The sequence below is a fragment of the Rousettus aegyptiacus genome, unplaced genomic scaffold (genome assembly GCF_014176215.1).
Source record: "Rousettus aegyptiacus isolate mRouAeg1 unplaced genomic scaffold, mRouAeg1.p scaffold_m13_p_2, whole genome shotgun sequence".
NCBI classification, from domain to species: Eukaryota; Metazoa; Chordata; class Mammalia; order Chiroptera; family Pteropodidae; genus Rousettus; species Rousettus aegyptiacus.
Genome location: NW_023416295.1, coordinates 35,283,500 through 35,299,960, shown reverse-complemented (window position 1 = coordinate 35,299,960; position 16,461 = coordinate 35,283,500). Strand labels below are relative to the sequence as shown.

The 16,461-nt window shown below is 37.0% G+C and overlaps 1 protein-coding gene across 1 annotated transcript in view; it reads left to right on the top strand.

Annotated features, from left to right (window-relative positions):
* Positions 1 to 4,768: 4,768 nt before the first annotated feature.
* The window catches only part of WDR75 (WD repeat domain 75), a 33,299-nt gene continuing 21,606 nt past the window's right edge, over positions 4,769 to 16,461 (top strand). Inside the window, exons 1-4 of the mRNA XM_016148700.2 lie at positions 4,769 to 4,964; positions 10,740 to 10,869; positions 12,878 to 12,943; positions 13,562 to 13,652. Of these exons, the coding sequence (XP_016004186.2) occupies positions 4,879 to 4,964; positions 10,740 to 10,869; positions 12,878 to 12,943; positions 13,562 to 13,652 (373 nt within the window). The 5' untranslated portion in view covers positions 4,769 to 4,878. The remainder of the gene's footprint in view (positions 4,965 to 10,739; positions 10,870 to 12,877; positions 12,944 to 13,561; positions 13,653 to 16,461) is intronic.

Here is a 16,461-nt window from a genome sequence, read left to right as displayed (position 1 = left end):
GTTCGGGCAGATCTTCGGAGCACTAGCTCCTCTGGGACTGCTGGCATAATAAAATCTGAATTCTCCAACTCTCTGGGTGCTGTTTGGTTTCTCGCCAATCTGATTTTGGATCTTTTCTGCAAAACTAGCAGCTCAGAGTCTCTAATCCCTAACCCTAAATGTGAGGTAACAGAGCCCTGAAATTATAAAGTCAACCAGTACATCACTGCCAAAACTCTAGAGCGGAAAAAAATAATAAATAAATATTTAAAAGGATGATCGCTGGGCCCAAAGAGATGTGAAAACTTCTTCCTAATGTTTTACTACAATCTTCTGTTCTGAGATGAGTGTATGCTGTAGGGAAGAAGAAATTTAACAGCAGAGTGTCTGGTAATGTGTGCTGTTCAAATATTCTTTATGATCTAAATGATGGTCTGTTTTTGTGAATATTACAGTGTGTGTTTGAGGGGAAAGTCTGTTGGGTATGTATGTACATTAGATCAACATGGCTAATTGTGTTATTGACACATTTGTTCATCTTTACTTTTTGACCACTTGATCAGCTGATTTGTAATTGCCAGATTCACCTTTAATTTTTATCAGTCTTTTTAAATGTAGTTTGAAGCTATGTTGGTGATTCATAACATGTTCATGATTCATATCTTCTTAATGGAATGTATCTTTTAATATATAAAAGTATTTCTTTCTCCTTTAAAAGACTTTTTCCCTAAATTATACTGATATAAAAATTGCTAAGCCTACACATCTTTTATATTATGTTTTTTCCTGCCCTTATTTTCAAACTTTCTGTATCTTGTTCTTGACTATGTCTTTTGAAAACATGTTTGTAGGCTACTGGATTTGCTCTTCTGTTAATATTCTTTTTAGTCTATTTTCTATTGGGTTGTTTGAGGTAGGCAGAAGGGGGCATGAACATATGACAAGATGCCCAAAGTCACTAGTGAAATGAAAATTAAAACAATGACATCCCACTATAAAGTTATAATAGTTAAAATAAAAAATACTGACAATACCAAATGCTGACAAGGATATGAAGCAACTAAAACTTTCGTACATTACTGGTTGGAATGCAAAATGGTAGGGAAACTCTGGTGAAACACTCTGGTAGTTTCTCGAAAATTTAAATATATGATTTGACGCAGCAAACCCACTTGTTAGCATTTATCCTAGAGAAATAAAACTTATGTTCACACAAACACCTACAAATGAATGTTTAGAGCATCAGTAGTCATAATTTCCAAAACTGATGGGGGTGGGGGGGCGGGCGGGGGGGGGGGGGGAACAAACTTCCTTCAACAAAAGAATGAATAAACAAACTGTTGATTATCCATACAACAGAATACCACCCAGCAATTAAAAAGAGGAAACTACAGATCTACACATGAATCTCAAACGCATTATGCTAAGTGAAAGAAGCTAGACTCAAAAGGTTACAGTCTATGTACCATTTTATACAACTTTCTGGAAATGGCAAAACTGTAGAAGCACAGATCAGTGGTTGCCTGGCATGATGGTTAACTTTATGCGTCAACTTAACTGGATCATGGGGTATCCAGATATTTAGCTAAACATTATTTCTAGGTTTGTCTGTGAAGGTACTTCTAGATGAGATTAACATTTGAATCTGTGGACTTAGTAAAACAGATTGACAGCCCCCCACACACAAACACAATGTGGGTCAGCATCATTCAGGACCCATTGATGGTCTTAATAGAACAGTAAAAGCAGGAAAGAATTCATTCCTCCTCTACCTGACTCCTGAGTTGATATATCAGTCTCCTCTTGCACTTATACTGGATTTACACCATCAACTCCTCTAGTTCTCAGGCCGTCGGACTGAAGCAAAGCCTGTGATTTTAATGTCCCTAGTTATTTTTTGGCAGCTAGAATTAAATAACTTAATTCTTAATTAAGATATAGGTATAGGCTTTAACTAAATGTTTTTATTGCTTTGGTTGTTACCTAGTTTATAGTCAAAGATTTAAAAAGTATGTTAGTCACATTCTGAAGGACTGCTTGTAAAGCAAGTTCTAGGACTCATGTTTAAAAGTACACTTTGCTTGAGATAATAGAAATATATAGCGTGTTAAGCACGAAACAATGATAGTTTGAGCAATGGCAAGTCACAAGTTGTCTAGTCTCTGCCTTTTGCTTTAAAGATAACGTCATTGTTGCACAATTGAGATATTTTGCAGAATCTTGGTTCTTCAACCCAGCACCCCTTGTTCTCACAATATAATTTTGTGTTGCTCACATAATACTGTCAAGCAGAAAGAAATAACTTCAGTCCTGAGAATTTATGAGTTTGTTCTGCAGAAGAATGTCTTCAAGGTAGCTGTGACCATCTGCTGACACCCAGGAGTCTGATATGAAATAGCATCATCTATAACTAAAGAGACACCGATTTCTCTCTCAGTTCTCTGGAAACTCCCCTCCACTACTCCTCAGCTGCATAAAAACTCCCTACTCTTATTTTTTGAAGGAGAGATAGATTCGAGAGCTCTTGCTCCCCAGTCCTCTCACTTTGGCCAAATTGAAAAAATTTTCTAATTCCAAGCACTGTCTTAATGTTTTGGTTTATTAGTGAACCAGACCCATGAACCTGAATTTTAGGAGATGATTTGGCAACAAGACTCAAAGCAAATTAGACCATATCTGCTATTCAATGTGTCCATCTTGCAGACTGCAGATTGTGGGACTTTTCAGCCTCCAGAATTGAATGCACCAATTCCTTTTAATAAATGAATGGAATGAATGAATGAATGAATGAATGACTATTACTCTTGGTTTTTCTGGAGCACCCTGACTAATAAAGATTTTGGTAACAAGAATGGGATGCTGCTATAACTAACAGATACATTAAAATGTGAAAGCAGTTGTGAAACTGGATAAAGGCAGAGGCTGAAAGAGTTTCAAGGTGTGTGCTAGAAAACGTCAATATTGCCACAAAGGGACTTTTAAAGATGATTCTGGTGAGAACTCAGAAAGAAAAGAGGAAAGCTAGAGAGAACCAGAGACCTACCAAAGATACTCAGCTTCCCTTCTCTACAAATGAGCCAAATTTTCCTTGCCCTCTTCCACGAAATGCATAGGAAAGTATCTGATAATTTAATATTATGTGCAGAGAGTATCTAACCACCTTCTAATATCTTCAGTAATATGTTTTCCAATCCTCCAAACACTTTAGAAAATTTTGCTTGCGTTTTGGTGTTTCAGGACCAATCAACAAGGACTAAAGTATGATATACAAATGCCAGTAAATGAAAGAAAATATTAGACTTAAGAAGCAGAATTCATCATACTTAATTCTTGACAAAGTGAAACTCTATACTACAATCTAAATTTTAAAGGATGCACAGCCCTTGCTACGTTTCAATTGTTGCTCATTGAAGCAGTATTTTTCCCTCATTTCTTCTTTAAAAGTCATACTCTCACAATATTCTCTCTCCTTATGAATTTTCCCCAAACTTTAGATTAAAAAACTTTTCCTTTTTTGGCCGTCATTTGTTATTCCTACTGGTTTCCGAGTAACATGTCTCGATTCCAAAAAAAAACATTCACTCGAGTTTTAAAATGCAAATATCCATTAACCTCACAATATCTATCCTAGGAATCTATCCTGGGAATCAGGAGTACTGACACAAATTTTATATGTCCTGTAACACTATTTGCTACTTTTAAAAAAAATGGAAACTACTAGATATCCACCTTTGAGAGATTCGATCAATTACGGCACATTTACTCTACAAAATACTATAGTCATTAAACAGGAGACAAGCTTTGACTATATATGCTTTATATAGAAGGAAAAATATAATGCATTGCATCAAAAAATCTTAACGTATACGTATTCCTGAAAAGTATCAGGAAGTGTATACACCAAACTATTAATGGTGGCGACCCATAAAGTGTAAGGATGGGGTGGGATTATTCTATTTCTGTAGTGAATTATTTTACATAAAATCTGTATTAACGTCGAATTTTTAAAATATTGTTAACCTGCACAACTTTAACAAACACATATTCATCAAGTTACAGCTAAATTTCCTCTGAGCAAACTATTCGCTCTCATATCACTGTTTTCTTCAGCAATCTATGATTATTTTGTTAAACATCTGTATTGTCTCTGTCCCACAGAAGGGATCCCATCTGTGTTGCATTATCTCACATATAGAAGTCTTTCAATAATCATAGGCCTCCGGAAAGACTGAAGGGATATTTCAATACATCAAAGAATAACACGTACGAGTATAAACGTACGCTATGCTCCGAGAAAGTTCAAAGTAACGGCTAACGAGAAGAGCCAACAACCGTGCAAAAAGCAGAATGCTACCTTTCCACCCAAGAAGCCAATCGCGCCTCCGGGAAACCAGAGGGCACGGGACGCTGGCGTCATCTTTCGGCGCCAGAAGCAAAGTAACGGAAAAGAGGGGTGGAGGGGGATGGGAGGGTGGAGGGGGGTGGGGGGGCGGAGGCGTGGCGGCGGCGGCGGCGGCGGGGGAGGGGTGAGGAGGCCCCAGATTGGAGGTCACGTGATACGTCTGGGTCCACATTTTTGCCCCTGGCGGAAAAAGCTAGAGAATCAGATTGTCAAAGCCAAAGAAAAATTTATCTGTACTAAATAAGAGTTTAGAGGTACCCAATATAAATTCATTGTCTCCATGCCTTCGTTTCGCTTTTTCATTGGCTTTATTTGCGTCCTAATTGGACGTTGCCCAAAGAAAAGATGGCGACACCGGCGCTGGGTCCTACGTAAAGACTCTGGCTTGGAGAAGCCCATGCGTGGTTTCTGTGGACTGGAGCACTGTCCTATCAACGGACCTTCGTTACGGAGTTTGGGGCGGGGCCGCCACCGCGAGATCCTGCGTTTGCGCGAAGATGGTGGAGGAGGAGAGTCTCCGCGTGGTTCGTTGTGGCGGCAGCCAGTTGAATTTTAGGAGAGCGGTGTTCTCTGCGGATTCTAAGTATGGGGCCACCGCGCTTCGTCGTCTGGGCTGAGGGGCGCGAGGCCTGGGGCGGTGGAGGGGCAGAGGGAAAGATCTGTAAGGTGCGTCCAGACTCGCTAGCCGTCCAGTCGAGGCTCAAAGGAGCACGCGTCGGGTAGACCCCAGAGCACGCGGGAGGGACCCGCTGCCTGTGTGCTGTAGAGGGATGAGAAACGCTTTAGCACCTTGAACTCGCAGGCTGGGGTGCAGTTTACCAGCAGGTGGATTGAGCGGCCCGGGGCGGACCCACGTGTGTAGAATCAGCTCGGCTATAAGATGGTTCGGGCACGGATGTGTACTACTGCGGTTGCAGTACCACGAGGAGTATCTTTTCTGTTGGAGTCGTGGCTTGGATTTACTGAACGATTAAAGATTCCTTTTTCTCCACACTCCTCTACCCTCCCTCCTTACACCCTCCACCTCCCACCCTCGATTGCATTTTGGCAACCTTTTTGGAGCTTTGAGTGAAAAGTCATATTAGATTCTATGCGCGATAAAAGCATACATAAGCACCGATCTTTCTCAGATGTTCAGTGTAGCTGCAAGCCAAACTATTCTTTGGGTTCAAAAACCTGGTTCTAACATTGTGTAACCTTTGCAAGTTTATTAAGCTTTGTCTCACTTGCCTTTTCTGTAAAATGAGAATAATATTTAGTAACCCAACTCAGGATTGTTTTGAGGATTAAATTTCTTAATACACATACACCACATAAAACAGTTCCTGGCACTTAATGTGTGTGTCAGCTGTCAGCACTAGTGATATATTGCCAGTATCATGTAGAAATGATACATTGTAGAAAGTTTTTCAAATCACTTAAGGATAGAATAAAAAATAGTAAAAACCCTATCTTAAAAGAGTAGAAACAGTCCTATGAAAGTTTGTATCCCCTACAATTGCTCACTTATGGGTGTATGGCTGATAGTTATTAAATGCACGACTGAGTGAAGGGGCGTTCATAAATTGCCTTAGAGGCGAAAAAATGTATTGAATCTTTGGTCTTTATAGTAAAAAGATCTTTGTTAATTGATATGAGTCAGAGGAAGCAACTAAGGCTTCAAGAGGTTGCCAAAGTTCGCCACTTTGGACTTCGGTTTCCAGTTTCTTCCTTCATTGTACTGTTTCTACGTATATTGATATCCGTTGCGTTTCATTTGCTAAGTTCCATAATTCATTTTAAGTATTAGCTGTGTATTATTTACAACAAACAGAGATGACAAAAACTAATATAATTTCAGTATTAATGCTGCTTTCAGGAGCTTACAGTCCAGTGAGGAAAATGAAATACTCAGTAACATGTTTCATGGTGTGGTACTTGGGGAGCTAATAAAGAGAGAGAGTACTTTGAACCGAAAAGGATGGGAAAAGTTCCTGATGAAGTGACATTTACATTAGGCCTAGGTAGATGAATGATATTTTGACTAGGGGATATTTGGTGCCCACATAGGGGGCACCAAACAAACATACCTCAGAGATACTGTGGGTTCAGTCCAGACCACCGCAATAAAGCAAGTCATACATAACCTTTTTGCTGATGTAGGGTCTTGCCTTCAATTTGTAAAATATACCATGTGCATGAAGCACAATAAATGAAGCACAATAAAACAAGCCATGTCTGCATAAGCAAGTGAAGAAGTCTATTTATGTTGAACAGGCTGGTACAATTAGCTAGTAGGAATGGTATAGAAAGAGAGCTAGTGGGAAATGAGTTTAGAAAGGAATATGGAGCTGGCTCTTGGTTATTCTTTGGTCCAAAGATTATATTTTTCAATTCTTTTGATAAGGTGGCGGTGGCATGTTTGTGTTTCCTCAAAAATATTAATCTGAAAACTGTGTAGAAAACTATTAATATGTGTTGAGAGAGTGTAAAGATGAAAGCTAGCATACTCAAGGTATAGTAATAGCATAAAAGAGGAAGTTACACAATGGAACTTTCCCTTCATTGGATCTTGTAGGACTAAGGAGTTTGCCCCACCAATGATATTGGAGGAGGGCATCCAGGCAAAATGAACACCTTGAAATTGGAGTTAGGGGGTGTCATATGTGTAAAGTAAGTATAGTGCAGTGTAAGGTATAGGAAAGTGGTGGGAGAAGAACCTGGAAGAGTATAGACCAGAGCTTGGAAGGCTAATGCAGACAGTGACTTTGGCATGAACTAAGATGGGATCGAAGATGAAAAGAGTTTTTGAATGACTTAGCAATTAGCATTAAGAAGGAGAAGATGTTGAGTTCCCTTTGGGCCTGTTGAATTTAAGGTACTTGTAAAACAACCAATTGAACATAATAGGCAGAAATTCAGGACTAAAGTTTGGGGACTTGGCCATGATTTAGAGATGCTTCTTTTATGTCACCTACATAGAAGCCAATAATTAACACCAATTCTCTAGCAAATTAATGGGGTTATAATGAACTCACCAAGGATTTGAATATTATCTGAAAGGGATTGACTAGCTTTACAAAGAGAATAAGATAATTTTGTATTTTACCTCAAGGAGCTTATCAAGAAAGCTGATACCGTAAATGAAACAACAGAATTGTGGGATTTAAGCATATTCCTCTTGGTCACTAGATCCTCTTAGAACTAGGACAAAAACTGTTCTATTTGAGTGGGTTGTTAGAGGGAAGCAGAAAAGTGAGTGTACATGAAAGCGGGTGGCATTCCCGTATCAGATATTACTGATCCCCCAGTCTAGCACTGTTTGCCCCATATCTTGTTGCTGCTCACAGTTATAGGTGCTGCGCATTATAGCATTAAGTTGATATGGTATCAAAACCAAAAATACGTGTTATTCTTGCCGTTTACATTCCTAAATTAGCACAAAGCTATGTCCCTGACCCTAAATATTTTTACTTTGAAGATCATTCTGGAAACTGCTGCCATAATAATTTTCCTAAAGTGATATCACAACATTATTACTTTAACTCTTATTTCTAGTCTTGCTTAGAACCCTGTAGTTCTTCAGTTTCCTTCTTTAATCATAGCTTTTCTATCTGGCTTTCAGGGCCAGCTGGCTCAACTCTACTCCAATTGTGTTTCCTGATATTACCCATTATGCACACTTTTCTTATTAAATAGGTACAGCCCCTGTCGGGTAGGTGTCATGTGAAAGATTTCCCTGTTTCCCTTTATGTTGCTATACTTTTTCCTGCCCAGCCCTTAAATCACTCATCTTTCAGAGTCTCTTTTAAATCTAGGTTCCTGCTTGAAACCATCTCTAACTTCACTACTTCATCAAAAGACAGTTGAATCCTGTGGGACAGGCATTGTGGTGGGCACTTTTTACACACTCCTGTTGGCAAGGTTTAGGGATTCTCATTTTACCAAAGCATTTATTGAGTGTTTTCTATGTGTGCTAAGCTTACATTTGCATGCATTGTTTCATTTAATCCTCATAAAAACACTATGAAGAAAGTGTTATCTGCATTTTACAATGGGGAACAGTGAGATTTAGAGAGATTAATTCTCCAACATCATTCAACCAGTACATGGTAAAGCTAGCATTTGAACCCATTTGTGTTTGACTTCTTAAACATGCATTCTTTTTCTACCATACAGTATTTCTATTTTTATAATAACTACCCAGTTCCTTCCCTCAAGGAACTCACAGTCTCTTTCATAATGCCCCTTGGTGAATGCTATGATAGAGCTAAGTTCACCATCCTGTACGAAGCACAGTAGAACTGGTGCTGATCTGGAATGAGAAGATAAGAGAAGGCTTTCAGTGAAAATACACTGAGTTGAATCTTAAAGTAGTCAGAAAGAGTAAGTGTTTGGTGTAGAGAGCAGAATATGCAGAAGCATGGAAAGTTTCCTTCAGGGGCTTGCATTCAAATAGTTAAAGCCATCGTTCTCAGCTAAGGAGCAATAAGAAAGCAAATATTTTTTCCTCTGGGGAAGCATATCAGAATCAATTAAAGGGAGTTTTCTTGGCAAACAGTAACCATTCACCCACCATTATCTCAAGGAAACTGATGCCCAAAGAACCTGTTTGTTATTAATGAGGTGTGTCTTGGGCGGGGATTGTTGGAATTGTGAACCACTTGACACTATTACAGTGAAAAACTAGTTCCAGTGAGACAGGGTCAAACCACCAAAGACTTTAGGGAATTTAGATCATATCCTGAAGGCAGTGGGAAAACATTGAAGGATTTCAATTTTATCTTTATTTAAGTGATATGATAATATTTGCAAAGTTAGTCTGATATGAATAAGAAAGATTAAATGAAGGGCTACACCTTATCACTGTAGGGAGTCCTTTAGAGCAGAGGTCCCCAACCCCCAGGCCGAAGACTGGTGACTAATCAGTGGCCTGTTAGAAACTGGGCCGCACTGCAGGTGGTGAGCTGCAAGCTTAGCTTCATCTGTATTTGCAGCCACTCTCCAGTGCTAGCTAGCATCACAGCCTCAGCTCCACCTCTGATCATCAGGCATTACATTATCATAGGAGCGCCAGGCCCTTGTGCCAAAAAGGTTGGGGACCTCTGCTTTAGAGGCATCCAGCCTGGAGATGTTAAGACTCTGAACTAAGGTATTCAGGGGAATGGAGAAGAGGATCCAACCAGAGAGGAGACTGTATACCTCAGATGCTTTGTTGCTCATACTTTCTTGATCTTTTTTAAACGGTTGCACACAACCATGCCATGGCCGCCTCCTGGCTACAGCCCTTATATGATCCATTCTGATTTCAGAGAGGTGAACATGTGAAAAATCAGGTGTCTTTGAATTGATAAAATAATAGTGACCCTAGTCCGCATCAGATTTACTCTTATTTATAATAATTGTTTATTGGTTCACTTTATCTGGTTAGTTTATAAAACCTTGGAGGTTCAGGCAAGTTCTGTTCAATTAACAGTATTGAACATTGGGAATCAAAGATAAAAAGTCTTCTGCTCTATAGGATATGGGCAGATACAGGAGATGGTATAGATGTAAGCAAGTAATTTCAGCACAATATGAAAATACCAGGATCAGGCAATGCACGAGAAGTACTTTGGGAGCACAGAGAAGAGGTTCAGCCTCTGTGATTTGTAACTTCTATAGTGTTTGGAAAAACACTGTTAGATGTGTACGATATAGACACAGAACATTTTTATTTGATACTAGGAGATTTGCACATCTGAACTTTGTTCTGTGTTTCATCTGTTATGAAAATAGTCACACAATTACCCCAACTAAACCACTTAATAATTTAGTAGCCTCTGCTATATGGAAGAAAGCCACAAATCCAGAAAGACAAAAGCGAAACCAGCATTTTAGCAGCAAGAAAAGAACTGCCATGAAGTGTTTTGACTTTGTTTTACAAAAGGCCTCCCTGACTAGAGAGAACTTTTGACTTAATGTCGGTATACTGGTGTCCTCAGCAAATGAGAGCTGGAGGACATGGGAAGACTGCTGTTAGCAAAACCACTGAATCATAACAGCTGATAGTGAGTGAACACATAGCAGTGTCTGAGTCCATTAGTGAACAGACAACATGGTTAAATTGGCAGTTATTGCAGAATAAGTTTGTGGAGCCTCTGCCCATGCAACCGGTCACAGAAATACTTTGGCCTCATTAATCTACTTTTCAGAGTTAGTAAACTAATCAGTCTTAGATATCCCTGTTGACTTAAACAGCACACAAATGTGAATAGACAGTTCTTAAACTGTTCTTTTGAAAGAACCCTGTTGCATGTTAAAATAATTTTTAATAGGCAATAAAATGATTATACTGTTTATGGAGTATGTGAAACTTATTTTTCTCTCTTATTTCCAGGTATATCTTCTGTGTATCTGGAGACTTCGTTAAAGTTTATAGCACGGCTACAGAAGAATGTGTACATATACTGCAAGGACACAGAAATCTGGTGACAGGAATTCAGCTCAACCCCAACAACCATCTACAGGTGTCAAATGACTTATAATTGAATGTTTTAATATTGGCTTTATTGTTGCCAGAAAAATTTGAATTAAATTTGACTGAGAAACTTTCTAGCATGTGATCAGGGAAATATATGTGTTGATCTTTCTGATTCAAGATACTTTTTCACTTATTTTTAATTATTAAAATAAGGTCACTGCCCAGAACTACATTGCCCACAAAGGGGTTCTTGGCTATATGAGTTTCTGAAATTTGGCTCAGTTGAGTGAATTTCTCGATTCTTGGTCTTCTCAGGTCCCTTTATATGCATCGTGAATATCCAAAGGGGGCATTTAGCATTCGGTATTTCTCAAACTTCTTTATATGACCTCTGAATTCTGGTTTCTGGAACACATTTTTGAAATGTTAACCAAGAGGTATTGATATCATAGATCAGTTACTTTAGAGGCGAGTTTCTTTAGTGTTAATGTAGAAATTACCTATTCTTAAGGCTAGCATAAGGGCTTTTTTAGTCAGTGGATTGACAAACTTGGGAATCTAGTTTAGTCTGGCCTTCCCCATTCCTTCTAAATGCAGCCCTTGCTTTTCAAAATTCAAGAATAATGAAATGGCCATTTTGATTTTGTTCATAAGTTTCAACAAATCTACTAGAGTTATGTCAAAAATACTTTGCTCTTGCTCTAGATTTTGATCAATTTCCTCCTTTCAAGGCAAAGAAGTTATTTCTTGATTTAAGAATAGATTTGCTTTGCCATTCAGTGCATTATCACAAAGGAAGTAGGGCATAAAGGAACACTTTTCTTTCCAAAACTAAATGAACTACTCTTGAAAATCAAAGTTAAATAGCTTTTTGCAGAGTTCAAGCACATATATTATCCTCACTGTCTCCTGAGAGTTTCAGATAACAGCTGATTGTTATGTGCAGTATTTGAATGTTTGTAGCAGAAATATCCTTTCATTCAAATTGGAATTTGTGAAGTCTGTGTTACTAAGTTTTATAGCACAATGAAAAACTATTTAAAAGTTGCACAAAAGGTATATTTCATGGAACTGAAAAATGATAAAATTAGAGGACAATTTTAACATCTGATTGAGGTGAGTCAACTTCCAGAAATTCTATGGACTCACAATGTTTGTGTATTAACTATTGTTTTGACAGCGATTAAATATTTGCCTTATTATATTTTACTAATCCATGTTCATGATTCTTATATGTAGTAATTGTAATGTGTATTTTCTACTTAATATAGTTCTTTTACTCAGATATTTTCTTCATCATTTTTTATTTCTATTCTCTGATTCCTTGTCCTTATTGGCAGAAATCTTAAAATTGCCATTTCCTTTCAAAAAACTTAAAATGATTTATAAATGTTATAAGCAAAGTGTTTTTACAGTAATAGCAACAAAAAATCCTGTGTCTAAAAATAAAAATGTCTTGCCGAGGCGTTCTGGTGCTACCAAAGTATGGTCCACAGCCCATTGCCACAAATAGTTACCAGTCTGCAGTAAGATAAGTATAGAAATTGAGTATCCCAAAACTAGAGCACTTTGACATTGCCACTGTATCCAAATACATAATAACTTCTAAAGTATTGATCCTTGATGGTTTTGAATTTACAAAACACAAACAAGACATTCTCAGATTATTTGAGAAGTAGTCCTTTAAGACCCATATAAGACGAAAGCAGTTCTGCTAATGAAAAAGGACTAGGCTCTGCAAAACTAGCAACAAGCTCTTAAGTGCTTTTCATAACTCAAAACCATATCATCTCTCTCTTGAAGATAAAGGATTGGTTTTTTTCCCCTCATTTTAATTAAAACTTGAAAGTGATGATCTGCTTCCTCCAAAGAGCTGTGATAAGATGGTCACAAACAATATAAGCTTTGCAAAAACTATAAATAAATAACTCCACTTCTCCAAAGCTAACAATAAATTAATGAACAAAATGTCTTCTGTATTGGCACTTAATTCATTTGATATCTTAATGAAGTTCTATTTTTTAATCAATTTTATACTATTTTTACCCTTTTAGCTGTATTCTTGTTCCTTTGATGGCACAATTAAACTATGGGACTATATAGATGGCATTTTGATAAAGGTATGTAGATCGATCTTCCATTTTCATTACGTGAAAAGGAATGGCAACATAATTTAATGACAGACATGACAACATAATTTGATGACAGATATATTACTTCTAGAAGGCCTGATTGTTGGATAGCCTTCCTAAACAAGTTGTAAAATTCACACACCGCAAAAGAATAGACAAAGTCAACTATATAAAAATTTTAAAATTCTATCAGAGATGACCAATAAAGCGGGAAGAAAATACAAGAGATACCCAATAAACATGAAGAGATGCTTAACCTTATCAATATTTAAATGTAAATTTAAACAGATGACAGCATTTTTCCCTCTAGTGTAGCCAAATTTCAGATTGATGAGTAAAGTGTAAAGAAAGTGATACTTTTTTACACAGTCAATGAGAGTAAAACAAATTGAAGAAATACCTTTGCTCCAGCAATCTTACTTTAAAGAACCTCTTGTTGAAATAATAGCATATATATATATAGTCCTTAAAACACCATTTGTAGTGGAAAAAAATTAAATATAATTTTGATTTTGGTTAAAATTTAATATTCATGCAATAGAATGTAATCGTTAAAAAGAAACAGGTAGATCTGTCTGTAACAATATGGTGCCTTTTATCTTTCAGACTTTCATAGTTGGACATAAACTTCATGCCCTCTTTACTCATGCCCGTGCTGAGGATTCTGTCTTTGTTATAATAAATAAAGACAAACCAGGTACATTATAATTAGTTTATTTTATTTTATAGCATTGAGTGGCTCTTTACATTTTCTCAAATTTAACATTTTGGTTTTAGTCTGAAGTTAGTTTTTGGAGTTATTTAAACTTTTTTCATTTATTGTTGCATTCATTTTGGAGAGGCTTTGTATAATTTAGGAAACATACAATGAAGGAATGATTTTATATGGTGGTAATAATAGACTGAAGACCTCAAATTTTATAGCTGTTTTGAGCTAGAATTGATCTTCCCACTGAACTTAAATCTTTTGTTCTTAAACATCACTATCATTTGACCCCATGGGACACCCCTCTATGTTGATCTTGAATATATAGGAAAAGGCATAGAAAACAGGTTGATATTGACTAATAATGTGACTAAATTTTTATTATTTATGTTTTCATTATTGTTGGATGGTTAATCCATTGAAACTGCCGTATTTCAGAGCATTTTAGGAATTCTTAGAATATCTTCAGTGATTACAAGTAATTGTCCTTTAGCAGAGAATTTAGTGCATTAGAATATTGACATAAAGGATATATCCAAGGAACTTTTCTAATCTCAAAATTCAAGAATGCTGCTGTACCACTGCACCTTGTAGTGTCTTCCATAAAATATTGTATTCAGAATTCAAAGTACAAAGCAGCTTTAAGGTGGTTACAAGTCAGTCAGCTAGATTGGTTCACGGCTCATTAGCTACAGGAATCCTTCCACAACGTTGTATGTTTGCTTTACAGTTCTGTTTTGGGTTTTTTTGGCTGGAACATTTGTAAATTGTTATATCCCATGAATTTTTTAAGGTAAAAGTCACTTGATGCTGTCTGTTAATAATATTGTATCTTATCAAAAATGTGACATGAAATAACAAAGAGCAGTAAGTTTCATTTTTCTTATATACCCCATTAATCATCTGTAAAGGACATTCTAAAAATTGTTCTGGAAATGGCAACATTGTAAAATAATTAAGTTGCCTTTCCACATGACTACTTTAAAGGTAACACTCCTATTTAGGTGCTATTTTGTTAGATGAATATGTAGATTTTTAACATTTATCCACATGCTTACTAAAAATTCACCTTCCTAATCTCTCCGACCGACAGTTAATTAACTATGTCTGAGATTTAGTCTAGGAATCTGCATTGTTAATATCTATCTCCCCAGGTGATTCTCTCATCACACACATTTGATAAGCAATCTTCGTACCCAGGATTCCTCAACTGGAAGGGTAGTTGCCAATAGCAGAAACAAAACTTTTTATCTATATCAGGGAAACCAGTGATTCATAACACTGCTCGTACTTTGGAATCACTCCAAGGAACTTAAAATGTTAAGATTCTCTGTGGTGGGGCATAATTATTTACTGAAATAGTACCCACCTTAGTGGGTACTGTAAGTCAGGGTAGCAAACTACTGATATAAAGTAAAGATCTTGGTCATCAGCCTTTTGACCAAGTTTCCAACTGTGGAAACTTCAAATGCTATAATCTAATCCAAATTCTATTTATGCTATGGTCTAGCATTATTCTGCAGTACTTTGGCACATCACGGGCACTCAGCATGTAAAAATCTACTTATCTGTTACATAAAAATGCAAAACAGGCTTCAGAGGATTCTGTGTGACCGGTGTCTCATATTATTCATTTGACCCTTGAACAAAGTGGGTTTGAACTGTGTGTGTCCACTGACAGGTATTTTTCAATAAATATTGTAAATGTATTTTCATCTCCATATGATTTTCTTAATAACATTTTGTTTTCTCTAGTTTATTGTAAGACTACAATATTAAATACATATACACAATATGTGTTAACCTTTATATTACTATTAAGGCTTCCGGTCAACAATACGCTATTAGAAGTTAAGTTTTAGGAGATTCAAAAGTTATACATGGATTTTTCAACTGCTCAGGGGATCATAACCCTTAAACTCCATGTTGTTCAAGGATCTACTTTATATAAGTATATGTCCTTTCTTCATTTGTTTCATCTTTGTTCATCAGTTCAGAACCAGAGTCTCTGACAGAAAATTGTATAAATCATTGAAATATACTTCTCTGGTTTAAACACAAATTAACCTTTTATTTATACATTATCTTTTATGGTGTCATTTCTTGACTGCCTGTAATTAATTCATTCAACAGCTAATTGACCACCTACCATTCAAATACTATTCTAGTTGTGGAGAAAAAACACAATAAATCCAATAGTAGGCTGACTAGAACAGTCATGTGATACAATAAGATGAAAGGTATTCTAGAGAAAAATATAGCAGGGAGGAGAATCAGCAACACTGGAGGAATACATATTAAATAAGTGGTCAGCCATGTTGGAGAAGCATATTCTGGAGCCTTCCTTACATGTGTGAGAAATAGCAGGGAGGCTGGATTAGAGCGAGCTAAGTAAGTGAGAATAGATAATATAGAGCCTAATGAGCCAGTGAAAGGACTTTGGCTTTTACTCCAAGTAGATAAAAAGTCATCGAAGGATTTTGAGCAAAAGAAGACTCAGTTGTAAAAGAATCACTACCTTCTGTGTTGAGAATAGACTAACGGGGGACGACAGTGGGAAGAACTATTAACAGATTATTGCTCCTGACACTTAGGATCTGACACATGAACATAGCTTTAGACTAGGTGGTAGTGGTGGAGGTGGTGAGAAGGGGTTGAATTCTGGGTATCTTTTGAAGATATGGCTAACAGGGTTTGCTGACGGTTTGATGTAAGGAAGAGAGAGAAGTCAATGATCACTAGAGGGCTTTGTCTAAGCAACTAGGTAAATGGCAGTGCCATTTCCCACAGTAGGCAATGT